Source organism: Aplidium turbinatum, chromosome 4 (genome assembly GCF_918807975.1).
Source record: "Aplidium turbinatum chromosome 4, kaAplTurb1.1, whole genome shotgun sequence".
NCBI lineage: Eukaryota > Metazoa > Chordata > Ascidiacea > Aplousobranchia > Polyclinidae > Aplidium > Aplidium turbinatum.
Window position 1 is genome coordinate 13,797,221 of NC_137475.1, and position 23,069 is coordinate 13,820,289.

The 23,069-nt window shown below is 37.9% G+C and overlaps 1 protein-coding gene across 2 annotated transcripts; it reads left to right on the forward strand.

The window, feature by feature from the left end:
• Positions 1–14,302: 14,302 nt before the first annotated feature.
• Positions 14,303–22,548, forward strand: LOC145768640 (N-glycosylase/DNA lyase-like). 2 transcript variants are annotated; one of them, XM_082580188.1, is made up of 9 exons: positions 14,303–14,568; positions 15,243–15,412; positions 15,564–15,683; positions 16,098–16,272; positions 16,581–16,734; positions 17,795–17,929; positions 18,627–18,728; positions 20,444–20,582; positions 21,373–22,548. In XM_082580188.1, exons 1-9 carry the CDS (start codon positions 14,465–14,467, stop codon positions 21,534–21,536), a joined length of 1,263 nt encoding a protein of 420 aa, XP_082436314.1. In that variant the 5' UTR covers positions 14,303–14,464; the 3' UTR covers positions 21,537–22,548. The 2 variants fall into 2 exon arrangements, with proteins under 2 accessions (XP_082436314.1, XP_082436315.1); XM_082580189.1 differs by having other exon boundaries at positions 15,291–15,412.
• Positions 22,549–23,069: the final 521 nt, after the last annotated feature.

The following is a 23,069-nucleotide window of genomic DNA, read 5'->3' on the forward strand; positions in this document are numbered from 1 at the left end:
AAGAAAGTTGCCCGACTTCCCTCCCCCTCTCGGAGCACCTGCTCGGTACCCATGAGATTCGCGGGCCCCTAATCAAGGCACTTCTAACAAAAACGCACTTTGTATTAATATATGACTTAGTTTCTTCAATTTCCCGGACCTCTCGGAAGGGTTGCGGGACCCTCAAATCATCTCGGGTCCGAGTCCAAAAAATATACCTCCTTGTCAATGTACTGATTATATGTCTCGGCTTTTGTTGTATTGCATCTGTGATGTGTCATTGTCTGTACAGTGGGCTATGTTGTCGCAACGCGGTCAAGACAAAAGTGTTACAGTATAAATGTTATAATGGGACAAACTGATGTTTCTCATAGCTAGAGCAAGAGCAAGACGCTAGCCGTTTTGGTAACTTCTTCACTTCAAAGTACACGCAACACAATTCAAGTTTAAACTCTCTCTCCTCAGAATTGTTTAGAGAGTAGCCTATAGCATACCTATCCAAACAAACGAAACAATTTCTCTGTTATGGCTGTGAAAGCTTTGTCGTTTTTAAGTGTAAAATTCGCACAACATGGACTACTCTTTGTATTGTTGAGTAGCCCTAAAAAGGGCTGTTTTAGTAGCCCTAAAACGAGCTTTTGAATAGTCAGGAAACCAAACCTTCTTACGATGTCGTTTGAAATTTCAAACGACGCACCAGAACGTCGCAAGGTAGGCTACAGTTTGAGAATCACGGTAATACACAAATAAAGCACATCCTACTTTTAAATTTCGTAATTTATCAATCATGCTGCAAACTCGGAACCTTTCACGCACCCTCTGAAATCGCTCTAAGACCCCTTGGGGTCCGCGGATTCCCGGCTGAGAAACACTGGCATAGATGACCTACCTGCAATGTACAACACAATGGCGTAGCCAAGGGGGGGGGAGTGGGGGTTACAACCCTCCCTTTGGCACGCGTGTGACGTCACGAGATTGAGAATAATGCTTTCAGTTTCTATGTCTCTAAAACAAAGTTTGTCTTATTTTAAACGAAACTGCATTAAAAGAGCGAGTTTTGCCAATATATCTAAGACTCCCAGAACCATTGCAAAATTAAACTAAGCGGTGTCTCATAACTGGACCAAAGTCAACCCATTCTACTTCTCGTATTAAGATAGGCGATGTTAAACTGCTTCAAGACGTAAAATTTGATGCTGTTAAGACTACTGATTTTTGCATCATTAAAGGGTTTCTATTGTTTAATCTTGAAAAGTGGTGCTGCTGCGTTTGGCTAAATGTGTAGCCTACGATTTTTGCTTGACCAACTGAATCTTGACTTCAAAAACTGCGCAGGCCAAGCACATTGATCCAACATGTCTGGAATAATTAAAAATGTTCAAGCAAGACACAGTTAAAGGGAATTAGTAAACACTTTTTGCCTATTGTCTGCTTATGGATATCATTGCTTAAGTCTGTTTGGAGTTCATGGTGTTGTCCAAATGTCATATCACTTTTGGAGTAATTGATGTTATAATAGTAAAGTTTAAATTAGCGTTAGATAAATGTACTGTATACCTTGGACATGCAACCAATTAATTCGGATAGATGCAGTATCGTGCTTTCTAACGATGGTAAAATTGTTAGAATCCGAGCAGAAATGAGAAAGCTACAGCATATTTGGTGGAGGCAGTATTCATCGATCACAGCAAACTGTGGGCGGCTCATACTGAACCACGATCGAATCGCCTTGAAAAATGCATTGGAAAAAAGCTTCGTCGAGCGGTTACGTTTGAACAACGATTTCTTGTTTTCTAGATAACATATAAACGTGAAATTTGTTAGGTTAATAAAGCAAGACATAGTCTTTTAATTTGTGTTGGTTTGGTATTTTTATTGTAAAAATTGAATTGCTGAGAATTGGTACAAAATAGTAAAGTTTAAGTTAACGCTAGATCAATATAATGCCTACTTTAAACTTGCAACCAATTAATTCGGATAGATGCAGTATCGTGCTTTCCAACGATGGTAAAATTGTTAAAATCTGAGCAGAAATGAGAAAGCTACAACACACTTGGTGGAGGCAGTATTCATCGATCACAGCAAACTGTGGGCGGCTTATACTGAACCACGATCGAATCGCCTTGAAAAATGCATTGGAAAAAAGCTTCGTCGAGCGGTTACGTTTGAACAACGATTGCTCGTTATGTGGATTAGATATAAATGTGAAAGTTAACATATGAATAAACCAAGACATACTCTTTTAATTTGTGTTGGTTTGATATTTTTATTGTAAAAATTGAATTGCTGAGAATTGGTACAAAATAGTAAAGTTTAAGTTAGCGCTAGATCAATATAATGCCTACTTTAAACTTGCAACCAATTAATTCGGATAGATGCAGTATCGTGCTTTCCAACGATGGTAAAATTGTTAAAATCTGAGTAGAAATGAGAAAGCTACAACACATTTTGTGGAGGCAGTATTCACCGATCACTGCAAACTGTGGGCGGCTATTACTGAACCACGATCGAATCGCCTTGAAAAATGCATTGGAAAAAAGCTTCGTCGAGCGGTTACGTTTGAACAACGATTGCTCGTTTTGTTGATTAGATATAAATGTGAAAGTTAACATATGAATAAACCAAGACATACTCTTTTAATTTGTGTTGGTTTGGTATTTTTATTGTAAAAATTGAATTGCTGAGAATTGGTACAAAATAGTAAAGTTTAAGTTAGCGCTAGATCAATATAATGCCTACTTTAAACTTGCAACCAATTAAATCGGATAGATGCAGCATCGTGCTTTCCAACGATGGTAAAATTTCTCAAATCCGCGCAGAAATGAGAAAGCTACAACACATTTGGTGGAGGCAGTATTCATCGATCACTGCAAACTGTGGGCGGCTTACACTGAACCACGATCGAATCGCCTTGAAAAATGCATTGGAAAAAAGCTTCGTCGAGCGGTTACGTTTGAACAACGATTGCTCGTTTTGTGGATTAGATATAAATGTGAAAGTTAACATATGAATAAACCAAGACATACTCTTTTAATTTGTGTTGGTTTCATATTTTTATTGTAAAAATTGAATTGCTGAGAATTGGTACAAAATAGTAAAGTTTAAGTTAACGCTAGATCAATATAATGCCTACTTTAAACTTGCAACCAATTAATTCGGATAGATGCAGTATCGTGCTTTCCAACGATGGTAAAATTGTTAAAATTTGAGTAGAAATGAGAAAGCTACAACACATTTTGTGGAGGCAGTATTCACCGATCACTGCAAGCTGTGGGCGGCTATTACTGAACCACGATCGAATCGCCTTGAAAAATGCATTGGAAAAAAGCTTCGTCGAGCGGTTACGTTTGAACAACGATTGCTCGTTTTGTTGATTAGATATAAATGTGAAAGTTAACATATGAATAAACCAAGACATACTCTTTTAATTAGTGTTGGTTTGATATTTTTATTTAAAAAATTGAATTGCTGAGAATTGGTACAAAATAGTAAAGTTTAAGTTAGCGCTAGATCAATATAATGCCTACTTTAAACTTGCAATTAATTAAATCGGATAGATGCAGTATCGTGCTTTCCAACGATAGTAAAATTGTTAGAATCCGCGCAGAAATGAGAAAGCTACAACACATTTGGTGGAGGCAGTATTCATCGATCACAGCAAACTGTGGGCGGCTTATACTGAACCACGATCGAATCGCCTTGAAAAATGCATTGGAAAAAAGCTTCGTCGAGCGGTTACGTTTGAACAACGATTGCTCGTTTTGTTGATTAGATATAAATGTGAAAGTTAACATATGAATAAACCAAGACATACTCTTTTAATTTGTGTTGGTTTGGTATTTTTATTGTAAAAATTGAATTGCTGAGAATTGGTACAAAATAGTAAAGTTTAAGTTAGCGCTAGATCAATATAATGCCTACTTTAAACTTGCAACCAATTAAATCGGATAGATGCAGTATCGTGCTTTCCAACAATGGTAAAATTTCTCAAATCCGCGCAGAAATGAGAAAGCTACAACACATTTGGTGGAGGCAGTATTCATCGATCACTGCAAACTGTGGGCGGCTTACACTGAACCACGATCGAATCGCCTTGAAAAATGCATTGGAAAAAAGCTTCGTCGAGCGGTTACGTTTGAACAACGATTGCTCGTTTTGTTGATTAGATATAAATGTGAAAGTTAACATATGAATAAAGCAAGACATACTCTTTTAATTTGTGTTGGTTTGATATTTTTATTGTAAAAATTGAATTGCGGAGAATTGGTACAAAATAGTAAAGTTTAAGTTAGCGCTACATAAATGTAATGCCTACTGTAGATGAGGCATCATGCTTTCCAACGATAGGAAAATTATTAAAATCCGAGCAAAAATGAGAAAGCTAGGAGGCACTATTCACTACAAATATTTAAAAATCAATAGCCTTTCCGCTTTTACTTTTATTCCGCGTTTTTGCACCCTTCCTAAAAGTAGTTGGTTTTTTTTGCATGACGTCACACATTTTAGTGACGTCACTGACCAAGGCGGCCGATGCTTAACCAACACCCAAATTTTAAAAATTAAAACTGAGCAGTTGAATAATTAGAAGGTTCTAATCTTTTTTAAGTATGATTTATATACCGTAGTTACCACCAGCAAAGCGAAAAAAAACATGAACATCTGTAATGTAACATTAACTCACTTTCTGAAGAAGCAGTACCGGTAGCTCCACGTTTTGATGCACCAGGTTGATATTTAGACGCATGAGCATGATAAAGCAATTTATAACTAAAACATAAATCAGGAGACAGACAAAGCTTAAATCTAAAATGACAGCCAATGGCGTTAGTGAGTGTTAAAAGTCCTTAAAGTTACGAAATAGAACTGAATTTCCTTGATATTGAGAGCCCTGAAATCATAGCCGTAGGAGAGTAAAACATTTTTTTTGGGGGGGGGGGCGAACAAAATTATCCCAAATTTGGCCTTTGCAAATATATTGTCAAAAACGCAATATTACTCACAATCTCTGAGGTAGTGTAGTCTAAGAACTCCATACTCATCAAATGTAAGCCGACAAAATGCAAGCCTATTATAAGGTACGGTAGGCTATGCTAGCTACTTTAAACACTTTTCACATTTATTTGAAAATTTCAAGGGGTCGATCTTAACTTTTTTTTCACTAGCCCGCACGATTTTTCACTAGTCTGACCAGTTTACTGACTTTTCACTTGTCTGATGACGTATTAAGATAAGTGCTTTGGTTTGCTGGCTTCTCTGACCTCTCTGTGCAGGCGTGCTCACTACCACACGTGTCATGTCTAGCAAAGTTGCGAGAAAAAAGTAGTCACGTGCTCGTTGACCTACTTTGCAGCCTTCGTGCAATTTCGCCTCTTGCAAGCAAATATTTGCAGTATTTCAGAGTGACGTCACCAACCGCCATTTTGTAAACCAAAACTTTTCACCGGCGAATATTTTCACTAGCCAATCGGACTAGTAGCCTACTGCAACATTTCTACTAGTCCGCGCAAATTTTCACTAGCCATTGGCTAGCGGGCTAGCGTTAAGATCGAACACAAGTTTTGTGTGTATTGTTTAAAGTATTTATGCTAAATATCTCAAATTTGGTCATCATTGGGTGTAACCAGACAAAAAACTTGCTGTCCACTTTAAAAAGCACTACAAACACATTGATGCAGACAAACAAAAAATAGGTGGGGCTACTTTAAACACTGTCCAAACTTATGCACACCAACATAAAGCTAAATCGCTAAAAAAAAAACGCTAGAACACTAGATGCAATCCAAAATCACTAGACCTGGTGAAAAAGACTAGAAGTGGCACCACTGACAATTAGACAAAGGACAAACAGGCTTCAACTCAATTAGCCTACTCAAATCAACCGCTTGTTTGAAATGGCACGTGACTTCAATCAAGCGCAACTAAAACGGTATGATGACGAATTTTTCTAATCAAGCACGAAGCGCGGCCTGTCGTAGGAAACTCGACGGCGCGTTGTCAGCGGAAAACGAGCGAATATCGAAAGCGCGTCTCTCGCGCGAAAGTCGATGGCGTGAAGCCAGCAGAAATCGATAAACATTAAAGAAAAAAATTCATAACGATATTCGCCATTCAAGCGCTAGCCTACTGCTAACGATTTTCGATGTCGCCAATGTGAGCGCTCGCCGCCCTAATGACGCCAGCTGCACGTCGACTGTTGCTACCTGGGTTATAGCGTTGTTGAAGTCTGGGCCTGGGCGAAGTCCTACAATAGAATCGTTGCACCACGCAATAACTGCTTTATCGGGATTGTAATCTAGTAGGCTACTGCGGGACCATCTAACGATACTCGCACGAGTGTCTCCAATGTGGCTGATTTTAAAGAAGTTAGCCACTCACCTAGAATTCTGTTTAGCAACGAAAAATAACGTTCGACATGTGTTGACGGTGACGGCAAGGTAATAAAATAAGTATTTCAATGATGTGAAGGACATTACTAAAAGAATCATAATTTTTGCAAAATATGATCAAAAAATGTTTTCCCCTGGGATGTCAACTAACCTAGTTCTCCTTTTTAACAACGATTCAATGTCCGACAACATCAAATCGACATAAAAACGACAATATTGCCAGCCGATGTAAATTAGCACTTCGGATTAAGACTTTGTGAAAATAAACGTCGGGAATTACAAACAAGACTTACAGCGCTGGTGATCGCAGATGGATATATTCCATCAATACCGTAACAAATATTTCCGCACAATACAACAGTGGTGATTACGACGCGCCGACCTAATTTTGCATCACTCTTTGATACTACATATTTTCGACAGTTAATCCACGATCATTCTATTACGAAATTAAACAATTGGCTAGAAGAGACCGGCGGCCAAACTTGGCCGATTGAGTAGGTAGCACCGGCGGTGATTCAAGCACTACTTAGCGGCCATGGCCGCAGGCTGCTTTAAGGCTTGACAGTAGGTTACATTATTATAACATAGCATGATGCCCTTCTTTGTATACTGGACACTTGTAGGCTATCATTACTCAATACATAGTGAGCTGATAGATTAACATTGTCGCTATATCTTATCTTAAAACTTGAAAAAAATTGGCCTTTTAGTAAACAAAAGTGCCCTTTTTTCGTAATTTTGCCCCCCCCAGTCAAAAGTCGTTCCGGCGCCCCTGGTTGTGGCAAGGCATTCAGTTAAATTTCTTTGTATCAAAACCTTTCGATCAGAATATCACGTGTCGAGTCACATGACTGAAATCAGCTGAATCGCAAGTAGGCTACGCTTTTTCGACGAGTGGGTAATGTTAATGTACCTACCAAAAAATTAGGCTTTTTCTGGCTTTTTTTCATGTTTCATCAATTTTTTGTCAAATTAATAAAAAGCCAACATAGGCTAATTTTGGCTTTTTTTGCCTTAATTTTATCTTTTCCAATTTTTTTTAGAAAAAAAATTCAGTCAGCGTCAATCGGAGCAGTAATTTCTACCTTATATTTGGTTGTAGTGTCCGACCGAATGTCGCTTTGGAGCCGAAACTAGAAAATTTTCTAGTTGCTTGTGTTTTCATTAACTATATTTCTCCGTTGTCGCTGAAGTCAACGTTCGGTGGGACACTATTTGGTTGTGTACTTTTTATATGTGTATGTTTAATGAATACTAATTGGCTTTTTCAGGTATTTTCTTCTGGCTTTTTTTAGGCTTTTTTTGTGACTAGGTCTGGCTTTTTTTGTTGAAGACAGGTTGGCAACCCTGGTTACCAGGTTGGCTTTTACCACCACCGTCATTCTGGCAGAATAGTTTTTCCGCTTTCCGCCTAAAAAAGTCATCCGTGAATAAGTGCGAGGCATAAAATGCGACCTGACATACCTTCGAAAAACCTTGAATAAAACAATAACCCGAAACACGTGCCACTTAAATTTTACATGCATCGGATTCAGTATTAAATTAATTTTCCAGGGATGTGCATCAATAGGTGGGCATTTGGAAGGAACTCCCAGCAGAACGCTCCAAATATGGAGGATATATTTACGATAAACATTAAAATAATGCGATTTTTGCATAATAGACACCTCTTCAAACATTTTCAAATAGAACTATAATCCGCAACACGTGCCACGTAAAATTTACATGCATCGGATTCAGTATTAAATTACCTTTCCAGGGATGTGCACCAATAGGTGGGCATTTGGAAGGAACTTCCAGCAGAACGCTTCAAAGATGGAGGAAATATTTACGATAAACATTAATATAATATGATTTTTGCATAATTGACACCTCTTCAAACATCTTGAAATAAAACTTTAATCCGCAACACGTGCCACTTAAATTTTGCATGCATCGGATTCAATATTAAATTACCTTTCTAGGGATGTGCACCAATAGGTGGGCATTTGGAAGGAACTCCCAGCAGAACGGTTCATAGATGCTGGAGGAAATATTTACGATAAACATTAAAATAATATGATTTTTGTATAATTGACACCTCTTCAAACATCTTGAAATAAAACTTTAATCCGCAACACGTGCCACTTAAATTTTGCAAGCATCGGATTCAGTATTAAATTACCTTTCCAGGGATGTGCACCAATAGGTGGGCATTTGGAAGGAACTCCCAGCAGAACGCTTCAAAGATGGAGGATATATTTACGATAAACATTAAAATAATATGATTTTTGCATAATTGACACCTCTTCAAACATCTTGAAATAAAACTTTAATTCGCAACACGTGCCACTTAAATTTTGCATGCATCGGATTCAATATTAAATTACCTTTCCAGGGATGTGCACCAATAGGTGGGCATTTGGAAGAAACTCCCAGCAGAACGCTCCAAAAATGGAGGAAATATTTCTGCTGGGAGTTCCTTCCAAATGCCCACCCATTGGTGCACATCCCTTGAAAGGTAATTTAATACTGAATCCGATGCATGCAAAATTTAAGTGGCACGTGTTGCAGATTAAAGTTTCATTTCAAGATGTTTGAAGAAGTGTCAATTATGCAAAAATCATATTATTTTAATGTTTATCGTAAATATATCCTCCATCTTTGAAGCGTTCTGCTGGGAGTTCCTTCCAAATGCCCACCTATTGGTGCACATCCCTGGAAAGGTAATTTAATACTGAATCCGATGCATGCAAAATTTAACCCTATCTTAATACGAGCTGTTTTTGTACGCGGAAAGCACGTCACGGGCTATTTTAGCTCCGTGCTAATTAATCGCTAATAGCGGAAGCTGTGAAAATCACAGAGCCAAAATATTTTACAAGATAATAGCCATGTGTATTGTGCGTATAGAAATTAAATTTTTACTCAACAAATTTATTGAAATAAAATGTTTGAGATGAAAAGACATCAGAAAATAGGTTTTTATTCTAATTTCCCGAAAATAGCTTCAAAATTGAAATTTTGGAATTATCACATAAAGTAATGCTAAACTAAACAAAAAATTACTTTTGCCCATAAATATAAATTATTTTTAGGCGTTTTTACATTTCAAAGTAACTGCACTAACATTTATATTGCACTAACATTAACACATATATTACTAGCATTAGACGAAAATGTCTTGTCACCTCAGACGAAATGCTTATTGTGAAGGGCAGGAAGGTACAAAAATGACCAGTTTAGGTTTAGAAAATTCGCAAAGAATAAAAACTAAAAGTCAAGAAATTTCACATTTCTAGCATATTTCCTTCTGTGAAATATTTCACTTCTAGAGTGGGGCGTCCTCATAAAGCCCCGTGTCGCTACAGATAGGGTTAAGTGGCACGTGTTGCGGATTAAAGTTTTATTTCATGATGTTTGAAGAGGTGTCAATTATGCAAAAATCATATTATTTTAATGTTTATCGTAAATATATCCTCCATCTTTGAAGCGTTCTGCTGGGAGTTCCTTCCAAATGCCCACCTATTGGTGCACATCCCTGGAAAGATAATTTAATACTGAATCCGATGCATGTAAATTTTACGTGGCACGTGTTGCGGATTATATATCTATTCGAAGATGTTTGAAGAGGTGTCTATTATGCAAAAATCGTATTATTTTAATGTTTATCGTAAATATATCCTCCATCTTTGGAGCGTTCTGCTGGGAGTTCCTTCCAAATGCCCACCTATTGGTGCACATCCCTTGAAATGTAATTTAATACTGAATCCGATGCATGCAAAATTTAAGTGGCACGTGTTTCGGATTAAAGTTTTATTTCAAGATGTTTGAAGAGGTGTCAATTATGCAAAAATCATATTATTTTAATGTTTATCGTAAATATATCCTCCATCTTTGAAGCGTTCTGCTGGGAGTTCCTTCCAAATGCCCACCTATTGGTGCACATCCCTGGAAAGATAATTTAATACTGAATCCGATGCATGTAAATTTTACGTAGCACGTGTTGCGGATTATATATCTATTCGAAGATGTTTGAAGTGGTGTCAATTATGCAAAAATCATATTATTTTAATGTTTATCGTAAATATATCCTCCATCTTTGAAGCGTTCTGCTGGGAGTTCCTTCCAAATGCCCACCCATTGGTGCACATCCCTTGAAAGGTAATTTAATATTGAATCCGATGCATGCAAAATTTAAGTGGCACGTGTTGCGGATTAAAGTTTTATTTCAAGATGTTTGAAGAGGTGTCAATTATGCAAAAATCATATTATTTTAATGTTTATCGTAAATATTTCCTCCAGCATCTATGAACCGTTCTGCTGGGAGTTCCTTCCAAATGCCCACCTATTGGTGCACATCCCTGGAAAGGTAATTTAATACTGAATCCGATGCATGCAAAATTTAAGTGGCACGCGTTGCGGATTAAAGTTTTATTTCAAGATGTTTGAAGAGGTGTCAATTATGCAAAAATCATATTATTTTAATGTTTATCGTAAATATATCCTCCATCTTTGGAGCGTTCTGCTGGGAGTTCCTTCCAAATGCCTACCTATTGGTGCACATCCCTTGAAAGGTAATTTAATACTGAATCCGATGCATGCAAAATTTAAGTGGCACGTGTTGCGGATTAAAGTTTTATTTCAAGATGTTTGAAGAGGTGTCAATTATGCAAAAATCATATTATTTTAATGTTTATCGTAAATATATCCTCCATCTTTGAAGCGTTCTGCTGGGAGTTCCTTCCAAATGCCCACCCATTGGTGCACATCCCTGGAAAGGTAATTTAATATTGAATCCGATGCATGCAAAATTTAAGTGGCACGTGTTGCGGATTAAAGTTTTATTTCAAGATGTTTGAAGAGGTGTCAATTATGCAAAAATCATATTATTTTAATGTTTATCGTAAATATTTCCTCCAGCATCTATGAACCGTTCTGCTGGGAGTTCCTTCCAAATGCCCACCTATTGGTGCACATCCCTGGAAAGGTAATTTAATACTGAATCCGATGCATGCAAAATTTAAGTGGCACGCATTGCGGATTAAAGTTTTATTTCAAGATGTTTGAAGAGGTGTCAATTATGCAAAAATCATATTATTTTAATGTTTATCGTAAATGTATCCTCCATCTTTGAAGCGTTCTGCTGGGAGTTCCTTCCAAATGCCCACCTATTGGTGCACATCCCTGGAAAGGTAATTTAATACTGAATCCGATGCATGTAAATTTTACGTGGCACGTGTTGCGGATTATAGTTATATTTGAAGATGTTTGAAGAGGTGTCTATTATGCTAAAATCGTATTATTTTAATGTTTATCGTAAATGTATCCTCCATATTTGGAGCGTTCTGCTGGGAGTTCCTTCCAAATGCCCACCCATTGATGCACATCCCTGGAAAGTTAATTTAATACTGAATCCGATGCATGTAAAATTTAAGTGGCACGTGTTTCGGGTTATTGTTTTATTCAAGATGTTCGAAGGTATGTCAGGTCGCATTTTATGCCTCGCACTTATTCACGGATGACTTTTTTAGGCGGAAAGCGGAAAAACTATTCTGCCAGAATGACGATGGTTGGCTTTTTCCAAGCCAAATTCCTCAAATCTGGCTCTTTTTAAAGGCCTTTGGCTGGAGGATTTACGGTTTGGCTTTTTTGTAATTTGGCTTCTTTTTGGCTTTTTTGTAATTTGGCTTCTTTTTGGCTTTTTTTAACTTTGGTTTTTTAACCAGTAATAGCTTTTTCCGTTGCTAATTCCGTAAAATCCTGACTAAATGTGAACATCCCAGACAGCAAATTCCGCCATATTTATGTTAAATTAACGTCTGCAGACGTTAAATCGATGTAAAAATGACGGATTTTGCTGTTTGGGATGTACCCTAGGATGACTACTGACCAGCCTTGTTTGAGTTTCGATTGTCTGGAAAGTAAAAAGCTAATGGTGGCAACTGGCAACCATGTTAGATGAAACAGCAGAACGTCTATCAAGGAGAGGAAGCGTCAAAGTAGATGCGTTTTTTTGGCAACGAAGGTCTAGAACAGTTTTGCACCTCTAATTCAAAACAGCTTCTTCAGCTGTTAGGTGTAGATGAAGTAATACTTTCGAAGGATCCTGCTCATTGGACTGAATATGGTGCATTTATTTCAGGGTTGTCGGTATTTTACCAACCCAAAAAAACCCGGGTGTTTTTTTTTTAAAAAGCCCACTTAAAAGAACCCATAAAAAACCCAGAGCATCATATTTGTTCAATTTTTATAAGAAAATTGAAAAAATGAACCAAAGTACTACAAGGTATATACTTAAAACAAACTTCAGATTAGGACTTAAGGATGTGATTGTGAAGTAAATTTCCGAAGATAAATTGAAAATACAGTGGATATTTCTGTACACAAAAATCAAGTACTGCCACTTTGTACTACACTAAAACTCATTTATGCAAGAAGGCCTCATAGTTAAACAGCCCTAGTGCATTATTTTATTGAGTTATGCCAGCATGTACTGTGAGTGAGAGGCACTTCATTGGTAAAATAGAGTATTTGAGGTGAAATAAGCATGAATCTACCTTTTTTGCATCTTTTTTAAATAAAACCCAAAAAAACCCGGGTTTTTCTCAACCCTGATTTATTTAAGCTTTACACATAGCAAAGGACTTTTCAGCAGTCAATGACAGAGCAGAGAGAGGAGTTGCTGTAATCCAGGATTTTAACAAACTTTTAAATAAAGATGAGGTCCAACTTCAGTTTCTTGTGTAAGTTGTTACTGAATATAGGAAACTGTTTTCCAAATTGCAACAAGAACAATATTGTCGATAATATCGCTTCTTGCAGTAGGCTACTCACCAGAATTGCATTTTGAAATGAATATCGTCACCAGTGTTCCTTCTAAGGTTCAAAAATTGAGAAAATAAACGAAATTCTGTATATAGATGGTTTCGTGGTCACAAAAAAGATTGTGAAATCAAGATTTGGACAGATTTTACAAGTTCTAATTTCTTAGAGGGAACACTGATCGACGTGATCGTCACATATTTTTTATAGAGCTAATGCTATCGTAAGTTACCTTTTGTGCTAAAATGTGTTTTTTCTAAATAACTGCTTTTCTACTTAAGATAGATGCATTTAATGTTCAGAAAGCAGACAGGAAACTATCTTTTCTGCATCTTTTGACACAAAACCGTACAGTATCTCTAGCTCAAGTGGTTTTTGAGATACGCAGATTTGGTAATTTTGAGGGAGGGTACAGTAGCCTACATAAGGGGGGAAGGCCACCCCTAAATCAAGAAAAAAGTGCCTATATAGTGACGTCATGACCGGTCAAATAGTGTTTCAGATTATAAGACCGGAGCCAGTCAAATAGCCATTGCCTATACAAAAACTTCAAAAAATCTGTGACAAATTTCATCGTATTTTCCGTCCCAACAATGATAGCTGTAGCAAGAACCTGATATCAATTGAGGGTCGCCAGTCCTTACACCCATTGGTCAATGTTGCCTTACATGTGAGAGTGGGAGCTCCCGATGTTGGGGTGCTCAGCAAAGGCAAGTCGACCCTTGTGTTTTACCAGAAACAACTTAGGTTTGTGGTACCGAAATAAAATCCCCAAAGCGGATTAAGCTGTTTCGTGCCACAGATATTGTAAGGTGTTGATGCGATACTAGGGATATTCATTGGGAAGCACAAGTTGTAATTGTGGACAGCAGCAAACGATGCAACATCTCCTTGAATGCCCTGTCCTAAAAGCAAGATGCTCTGCATAGGATTTAGTCGTATGATCTCCAGTATGAAACTAGTGTGATTTATTTTTTATTCCTGCCAAAAGGTGTCTAAGGGAGTTAAGGGATAGATTAACATCCATAAAACAAACTTCAAACACATTGCTAATGTTTCTTTTTGCTATTGACATGTTTCTATGAATTATTTACCTAATGCTGTAACATCTTGTCTTTTGACTAGCCAGGAAGTCTGTACTCCTGTTTTTCTATGTTTAAAAGTAAGATAAAACAACAGGAAAATACAAACCAAGCCCATGTATTTCTTACGGTTGTCTCAAAGCAACAAGACAATTTATTAATTGTTTATAAATTGTGATCCTATATCTTGCTTCATAAAGAAAAGTGAAAATGAGCAACTGGCAGCATCTCCGTAGCTTGGAATGGTGTGTCATATGTTGCGAATCAGAGACTTTTGATTTGGAAACAAGCCTAACATGTGGTCAAGCTTTCAGGTTTGTCATGACTTGTTACTCATTAACCTGTAAAGGTGGCTATTAATCTGTGGTTTGACATTGTGTTCCTAACATGATTTATATAATTATTGTGTCTTGGGAATGAGATGACAATGATAATCATCATCATAGTAAATTGGCAAGTGGCAAATTGAAATATCGCAAGACCAAAAAATCTCTGGACAGTTCACTGGAGAGTTCTCCTCTGCATCCAACACCCATCCCAATAGCCTGTTCCATGGAATCACTCCATGTCAACCGATCTAGGCCATATCACCCAATCTCTTTGATTTTGCTCAAATTTAGTATACCGTACATATGGTAAAAAACTTTTGTTTCTTAAAAACTAATCTTTTGAAACTTGGTCAAGGTTTCTGAAAGTTATGGGCAGGGGCAGGGCTATATACAAAGTGGTCTCTTTGTGGTAAACAATAATTAGTAGTAGGCTTAGCAAGATGTTTAATGGTGTATGAATGGTCAATAACTTTTGTAAATGACTGTGCCTGTGTCCAATGTCGATAGTAGTGATTTTAGAATGGTAAACTGGGGATAAAGGCTATAAAGCTTACTACGCAATAAGCATTGAAGGTTTTGGAAATGTTTGTTTCATGTCTAGCCAACAGGTTAAGGATATAAGACAACATTATTATAGGACTTGAAAAATTGCTTTGCAGGTGGAGAAAATACGATGATTCATCTTTTATTGGTGTATTTTCACACAGAGTGTGGCAATTAAAACAAGATTTGAGCAGTTTGAGCTTCAGAGTACTGGCATGCCCACATTGGACATTTAACAAAGGCATTCGAAAAAAGTACAAAGAAGAAGTTCCTGCCACAAAACCAGGTATATATTATATATCATTAAAATGCGAAATCACTTGCAATAACGTATAATACAAAAGAATATAAAGTGTCACTGCATTTGCTTTTATAATACTATTTTTTTTTGTAGAAGTGTCTTTCAGGATTGAACTGTTGTTATGTTTTTTATGCAGAGTGCAGCAACCGTGTAGCCGAGAAAATGAATGCGCATCCTTTGACATACTGGTGCTTACGAAAAAGAAAAAAGCCATCCACATCAGCAAACGGTCCTCTGTCTCAACCTTCACAACCAGGTTCATGATGTTAACATAAGTTGTTCGCTTTGCAAATTTCATTTTATTAATCTCTCCATTTTGCTTGAAAGAAGCCTGGTCTTTGCCCCGAGACATCAAGTCGACAAGTCGATTTTAAGAAATTTCTTACATAATATTTTAGCTCATTGATCCACAAAACAATCTCGCTGCCTTATTAAAATAATACTGTTAATTTGCATTTTGATTGCTGGCTTAGACTGTCCACTTTGTAAAACGTTGAGGAGCATCGCATATCTGCGATAGGCTGCAGCCGTAGGCCACGGCTGTAGCGGATGATACAGCAGTACAGCACCATATAAAAACACACATAATTATTATTCATTGCCTAAGAATCGATCATGATTTAAACAGTTGTCATCATAGAATTCGCGCTCAGCTTGTTATTTGTTGTAGGACCATCAAAAAGAGCGAAAGAACAATGTGACGAGCCAAAGGTGCTCACTACGAAACCGCGCACGAAGAACCGGCGATGTCGGTGTCATTTTCGGGAACGGAAATTAATTGTGGAATATTTTCGCTTGCCTGTTGATTTGGAGGAGCTCTATGATCTTTGGAGTGAAAAGGATGAGTAAGACTTGCGTTTTTTTCCCCCATTTTTTACTAACTTGAGCAACCAACATGCATCGCGAAGACTGTCAATGCCCTCTCTAGCCACCATGGAGGTTTCTTTTATTTCTTGTTTACTCTGAATCAATGTAAAAAGTGGAATTTTTTTATTTGTACTGCCCAATCATAAGAGCCTCTATTGATTATGATGTTAACTATCATCGTGTTTATTTCTTTTCCCTACGTTTTTGTAAATTTTGAAAGATTATTTGCATAGTATTGTATCTAAGCTATACAGTAATATAATATCAAAAGTTGTAACACTTCTAGAAAGTTTGCGAAAATTGCAGCAAAGTTTAAAGGAATACGATTGCTCAACCAAGACCCCGCCGAGACTCTCATCTCATTTCTATGCTCCAGCAATAACTCTATTTCAAGAATAGTTCCTATGATTGAAAAGATGTGCATTAAATATGGTAGAAAGGTGCGTGCGGTCCTTGTGGTTGCTTTGAGATAACTTTCATGAGCAAATACTTTTCTATCATTTTTCTTTCGTTTGAGATGCCGTAATAGTGACAGATTCAATTTTGGAGGCGAAAATTCTTCAACTTTTTAGTTGAAAATGCTAAACTAACCCTTAACTTAGTTGGCTATGCCTATAGCTGTGCTGAAATCCAGAGCTATTGCCTTTTACCTCTCTGGTTCAGTGCTGTGTATTGCAATGGCGCAGCAGATTTCCAATAATGCGATCTTATTTCGACACCCAGCTGGTTGTTGATAAACACCGCTTGTAATGAGCAATAAATTAGGTGGGCATAGTTGCTGAGAGGCAACCGAGAGAACGGAACTGGTCCCCCTACTCTCGTTGTACCGAACCTTGGTAAAACGGTAACTTTATTTTCTCACCCCCCCCCTCGATGCTTGGATTCAAGTATGATTATAAATCACCATCTTTTGCGATGTGCCAAGGAGTTAGGATTGCTGTTGATAAACTGCTGTTTATGTAACCAGTAAATATTGCTGTGACATTTCATAAGCTGTTTTAAGGAATTAAATATTTATTTAGAGTTGTGATGTATTTGACATAAACCCCTCCACACAAGCAGCAATATATTTTGTGAGAATATGTATGTAAGACGCATTTCAGCCACCCTGAATAATTAACTGTAGTATTGTTTAGGTAGCTACCGTATTTCATCTTTTGAGAGCAAGGCCAGTTGTTAATTTGCTAATTTCACGTAAATGAGTCGGTCACGGCTAAGCAGATTTGTTTTGTTGATACGCGTGCAGTGCACACAAGACATGCTACAAACCTTGCAACATGAGCTGTATATTGTGGAAAGCTTCAGTCATATTATTTTTCTGTGAAGTTTTATTTGCAATTTTTACTGGTACCATCATATAGTAAGAACCTTAAGTAGTCGTGAAATGACTCGCAGTGCAACACATAACAGCAAGACTCGATAATAATAATCAACCATGCGGTACAGTGGGTACACAACTACACATTATTGATACAATGCGATCAATATCTTCCATCGCAGATGCTGCAGCTTGACGGTGTCACCATTCACGACTTTCCGTCTTACAACAGACTTGCCCAACCTGGCGTTCATCTTGGCCTCAGGGAGATCGGGTTTGGTTACAGGGCGTCCTACATAGAGCAGTGCGCTAGGCAGGTGAGCAGTTTTGTGTGATTTGAATGTTCCCAGCACAGCGAACATAATCTTTTGCCGGCTCAACTACACAACTTCGGAATGGCCTGTTTCGGTGAGTCCGATCCCTTAACGGGGGATTTTTTCAATTTTTTTTTTTTAAATTATTGGGTACCGTAGCCTAATTATCATTGCCGTTTTAGGGTTAGGGGTTTGGGGTTAGGGTTAGGGGTTAGAGGTTAGGAACTCACCGAATCAGACTCACCGAATCGGACTCACCGAATAGTAGCAGACCCCACAACTTCAACCTTGGCTTGTTGGGAAACCAGTTTTGTGATGGAAGTATTTTAATTTTTTAGACCTTGTAAGTTGTATTAACTGTTCGCAAGGGCATGTAGCAACTAGCAATGTTTACAAGCAAGACACTGTATCATGGTTGCAAATGTGGTTTTGTGCATGCATTATGATGACGTTGGGTCTGCTACTATTCGGTGAGTCTGATTCGGTGAGTTCCTAACCCCTAACCCCAAACCCCTAACCCTAAAATGGCAATGATAATTAGGCTACGGTACTAAAAATTAAAATACTTCCATCACAAAACTGGTTTCCCAACAAGCCAAGGTTGAAGTTGTGTGGGTCTGCTACTATTCGGTGAGTCCGATTCGGTGATTGCAAATGTGGTTTTGTGCATGCATTATGATGACGTTTGCATATTTTGTAGGTAGAAGTGAACGGCGGGCAAAAATGGTTCAAGGCTCTCATACAGAAAAGCTATTCTACCGCAGTTTGTGAACTGACGAAGCTGCACGGGGTTGGGATGAAGGTGAGATCATTTACTGCATGTAGGATATACTTGCATTGATCCATGTACTGTAACTACAGAAGGAATTAATAACTTGCACACTCAAGAATGAACAAAGTAATATTACGCTCGAAAAAATTGATAATAATTTATTGGGTAGCAAATAAATCACCATCATGTGTTATTGCTTATTATTAAAATTATAATGTGTCAAAGCAAAATGAAGACTGTCGAAACTCTAAGCTTTCTTCCCGCAAACTAGACTCTGTAGTCTGTATAGTCAAGAAAAGAAACATGTTGTGCGATTGCCATATGGAATATTGGCGGAATGGTCCGTTTCGGTGAGTCCGATTTGGTGAGTTCCCCATTCGGTGAGAGCCTTTTTCGGAGAGTTCCCTATTCGGTGATTTTTTTTTTAAATTATTGGGTACCGTAGCCTAATTATCATTGCTGTTTCAGGGTTAGGGTCTTATTTCAACGTTTAGCGACGTTAAAACGATGTAAAAGCGGCAATGATAATTAGGCTACGGTACCCAATAATTTTAAAAAAAAATTTCAAAAAATCACCGAATAGGGAACTCTCCGAAAAAGGCTCTTACCAAATCGGACTCACCGAATAGTAGCAGACCCGAGTATTGGAGTAGGCAACACAAACCAGTTGGATTGGTGTAATGTATTGCACGAACACAAATTCACATGTGAAGGAAGGTCTAGTCTAGATTTATTTTTAGTTCACAATAAGTTTGGAAATCCTTGATTCGAAAAGCACATTTCGGTTATCAAAAGTTGTTATAATACATCATACACCGAATCAACGCCTAGCAACGCGCAACCATTCAGAGCGAAGTAATTTTAGTTTTTAACAAATCGCATTTGTTTTGCATAGTTTTGACATAGTTTTGTCACTTTTTTGAAAATAAGTATTGTTTGCTTCTGCGGTACTAGCAAATGCTTCAACAAATACCTATTTAGGATGCTTTTCGAACTGCAAGCTGAAAAACTGCTGTTAACTATGCAAAACAAATGCGACTAGTTAGAAGGCTTGCATTAATTTGCTCTGATTGCCTGCGCGTTGCAAAGCAGTGGATCGTCATCGGTTTATTGCCAGACGTCGAAACGATATGGAAATGGTAATTTTTTTGGGTAGGATTTTAGAATGCTACTTTGTTCCTGCCCTCTGCACATCAGCGGGCTCATTATCTCGTTTGTAAGCGATAGTCTGAGCTTGAACGTCGCTCGTCCACGGTCTGAGCCTGTGGTTATTATTGTCGACACACGAATATTTGCTCTGCATTTTCCGTGGCTTCATGTAGCAATGACTTCCTTGGTCGTAAATTGTAAGACTGCCCTAAGCATTCCTCTGAGCTATGACGTGGTCAACGTTACGTCAGTTTTCGCTTCATTACTGAAAGGGTCTCCAAAGTGTTATGCATAGTTTTTGGCATAGCATTTTCCGACAGTTTTCTAGCACGTGTAGCAAATGTTTCGTCCTTCAGGCAGCAAGTGGAGCAGACGGTCCACGGGTAGTGAAACCAAAATCGGTTGCTCTCACGGTCTCTAAAACGTCCGCAGTCCAGACAAACGTCAGCAACCTGGAATAGAGTACTATTATTTATAGGTTCCCATTCTCTGAAGCCAAACAATTGTTCAAAACTTTAGCTAAATTCAGTTTCCTTTGTCACACACATTTTGCCACATTTTTTTGAATCAACTTTTAACTTTTGTGTTTTTTTAAGGTGGCAGACTGCGTGTGCTTAATGGCCTTGGATAAGCTACAAGCCGTTCCTGTTGACACTCACGTTCGACAGGTAGCAATAAGAGATTATGGCTGCAAAGTCAACAGGTCGCTTACCAACAAGGCTTATGAAGAAATAGGTAATGTTTATATTCATCATCTTCAACTTTCTACTTTTTGTGATTTGTCATAGACAATAGACATTGACTCAATCCTTTATCGCATATTTCTGATGGACAGTCGCGTGGTAACTCAGGTAACTTAATGCTTGCATGCGCAAAAACAGGAAGCTACGTACTCAAAGCAGTGATATCTGAAAAGGGGGATACGAATGCTTTTATTACGTCTGACAATAGAAGGGCTTGTGTTTATCGTAAAATGACGATTGGCACCGATAGTAGTTTAATAAATCTTGTTATGATAACCTGCCTTGCGCTATTAGCATCAGGCCTGGATATTCACTGCATGCTGATGGTTACTTGTTAATTGAATTACCCACATAGTTACTTAACATTTAGCCTACTGCAAAGGCTTTGTTAAGAAAAACAGCTGACTGATAACTTTTCAACTGTCTTTCCAAACAAGTATTCTTTTAAATATGCTCTAAGTAACATTTGCTTACTGTCTTCTGTAGCTGATTGTAGCAGCTGCACTACAAAACTTTCTGCAATTTAAAAAAGAACCGCATGTTTAACGCGTTACAAACTACAGCCCTGGTAGTGTCGTGGGAATATGGCAATCGCTGCGAGCCTTCGTATCCCCTTTAGATATCCCTGACTAAAAGTGAAACGTAGACCTGCATCTTTAACAGAAGTCGTTACTGTCAACCCATATTGCAGTGCAGTAGGCTATTATTTATTTGTAATGTTCTTACTGAAAGGTAGACGCATGCAAAAAACTACTTAAGTAGTCTAACTGCATTCTCTTTAGGAGATCTTTTTCGCCGACTTTGGGGCTCGCACGCAGGATGGACTCAAGCTGTTATGTTTGTTGCTGAAACCAAACCACTGCCACATCTTTACGTATTTTCCAGTGATGCTCAACAAGACACCGAACATGTCTCTCGGAAACATGGCCGCACAACTTTGAAATGACCAGCCGGCAAAATAATAGGTTACGTTTAGTCTGCCAAAGTTAGGTCACAAGGTTAAGGTGACTAATAAAACTTTTCTGCTTTTGTGAACCAACCCAGCAAACTGTCCACTTGAGGCGGTTGACTGTCTCTTATCATTAATTCAGTCCTGTTTCTCAACGCAACAAACAGTTTACCAGCCTCATTTTTGTAATAACAAATTGATTTCGCTAATATAGCATACTCAATATGATCTTGTCAAGCACTTGACAAGATCATACCGAGGATGCTGGTCACAGCGGTAAACCATAATCTCTTCGTGGGAAAATTGTAACATAAGATTCCCAGATCCGTTCGTCTGTATGTAATGACCGAAAAGAAACACTCTTCAGGAAACGTCTATTCGAGAATTGTATTTCTGTAAAAATAGCCTCAAAGCTGTCGAAAATGGGGTGCAACGCGATACACCACTAAAAATTTGTCACTACAGAACAGATTACTTGGATAAAAGACGGAAATTTTCGTCCAGCTGACAAGCACTAAGCAAAACAGTTAAACATGCGACCAACCTATTCAAGCAACAATTTTAAAATGACTAGAATAATTTGCGATATCTCAAACTCACGTAAACAGTAACTGTGACGCAATAATGAAAGACATTGTCACGCAATTCTAACAGGTGTTCAAAGGTGGTGATCCAATGTTTCATGTTTAAACAGGTTTGACACAAGTCTTACGAACGATGGTGCAATTTTGGCTCATTTTTAGGAAAAATTCCATGACGTAATACGCTAAGATTCAGTAGACCTGAACGGTTTTTATATGACGTTTGATTAGGTGAACAATTGTCTGGAACAGATGCTATATTAGCGAAATCGATTTTAGATTACAAAAATGAGGCTGGTAAACTGTTTGTTGCGTTGAGTAGGCTAACATGACTGATTTGAAGGTTAAAGTGATGAACATTGCCTTTATTATTGTTTATTAAACTTTATTTTTTTACTTCTCAACTTGGTGTAGAATATACGAGCTCGGCTAAAAAAAAGTACCTAATTGTTTAACCTTTAAAGTGCTGATTCCTAACCTTTTCCTATTGATCCTAAAGAACAATCAATCCTACGGACCTCTAAATGTACGTCATACTTTACAAGCTGTGTAGGCCTACAGGTCAGCTTGACTAAGTGTTCTCCGTATTACAGTCAGGATACACCTGACTTGGTCTGACAATATCTGCAATCTCCACTTTGTGTAAACGTGCGTCTTCCTCATCACTGGCCAACACCAGCAGCAGACCAAATGTTTGGAGAAATAGCGGTTTTCTACAGAAGAATAAAATATAGGCTATATCAATATTTTCTCCCATTGCTTAATTATATAGGCTATATAATTAAGCAATGGGAGAAAATATTGAAAGCAGACCCGGATTTAGGAGGGGCAGAGGGTGCAGGTGCCCTGGGCCCCCCGACTTTTGAAGGGCCCCCTACGTGGAAAAAATGTGATTTTGTGTTATTTTTTCTTTCTTTCAGCCTTTGAAGTTTCTGAAAAATGCTGTGCA

What these genes read in the sequence shown, in the direction of transcription:
- LOC145768640 (XM_082580188.1), top strand. Translation starts at nt 14,465, where the DNA reads ATGAGCAACTGGCAGCATCTCCGTAGCTTGGAATGGTGTGTCATATGT. An exon ending in TAGAGCAGTGCGCTAGGCAG is followed by an intron (nt 17,930 to 18,626) that starts GTGAGCAGTTTT and finishes CATATTTTGTAG; the next exon opens with GTAGAAGTGAACGGCGGGCA. An exon ending in CAAGGCTTATGAAGAAATAG is followed by an intron (nt 20,583 to 21,372) that starts GTAATGTTTATA and finishes CATTCTCTTTAG; the next exon opens with GAGATCTTTTTCGCCGACTT.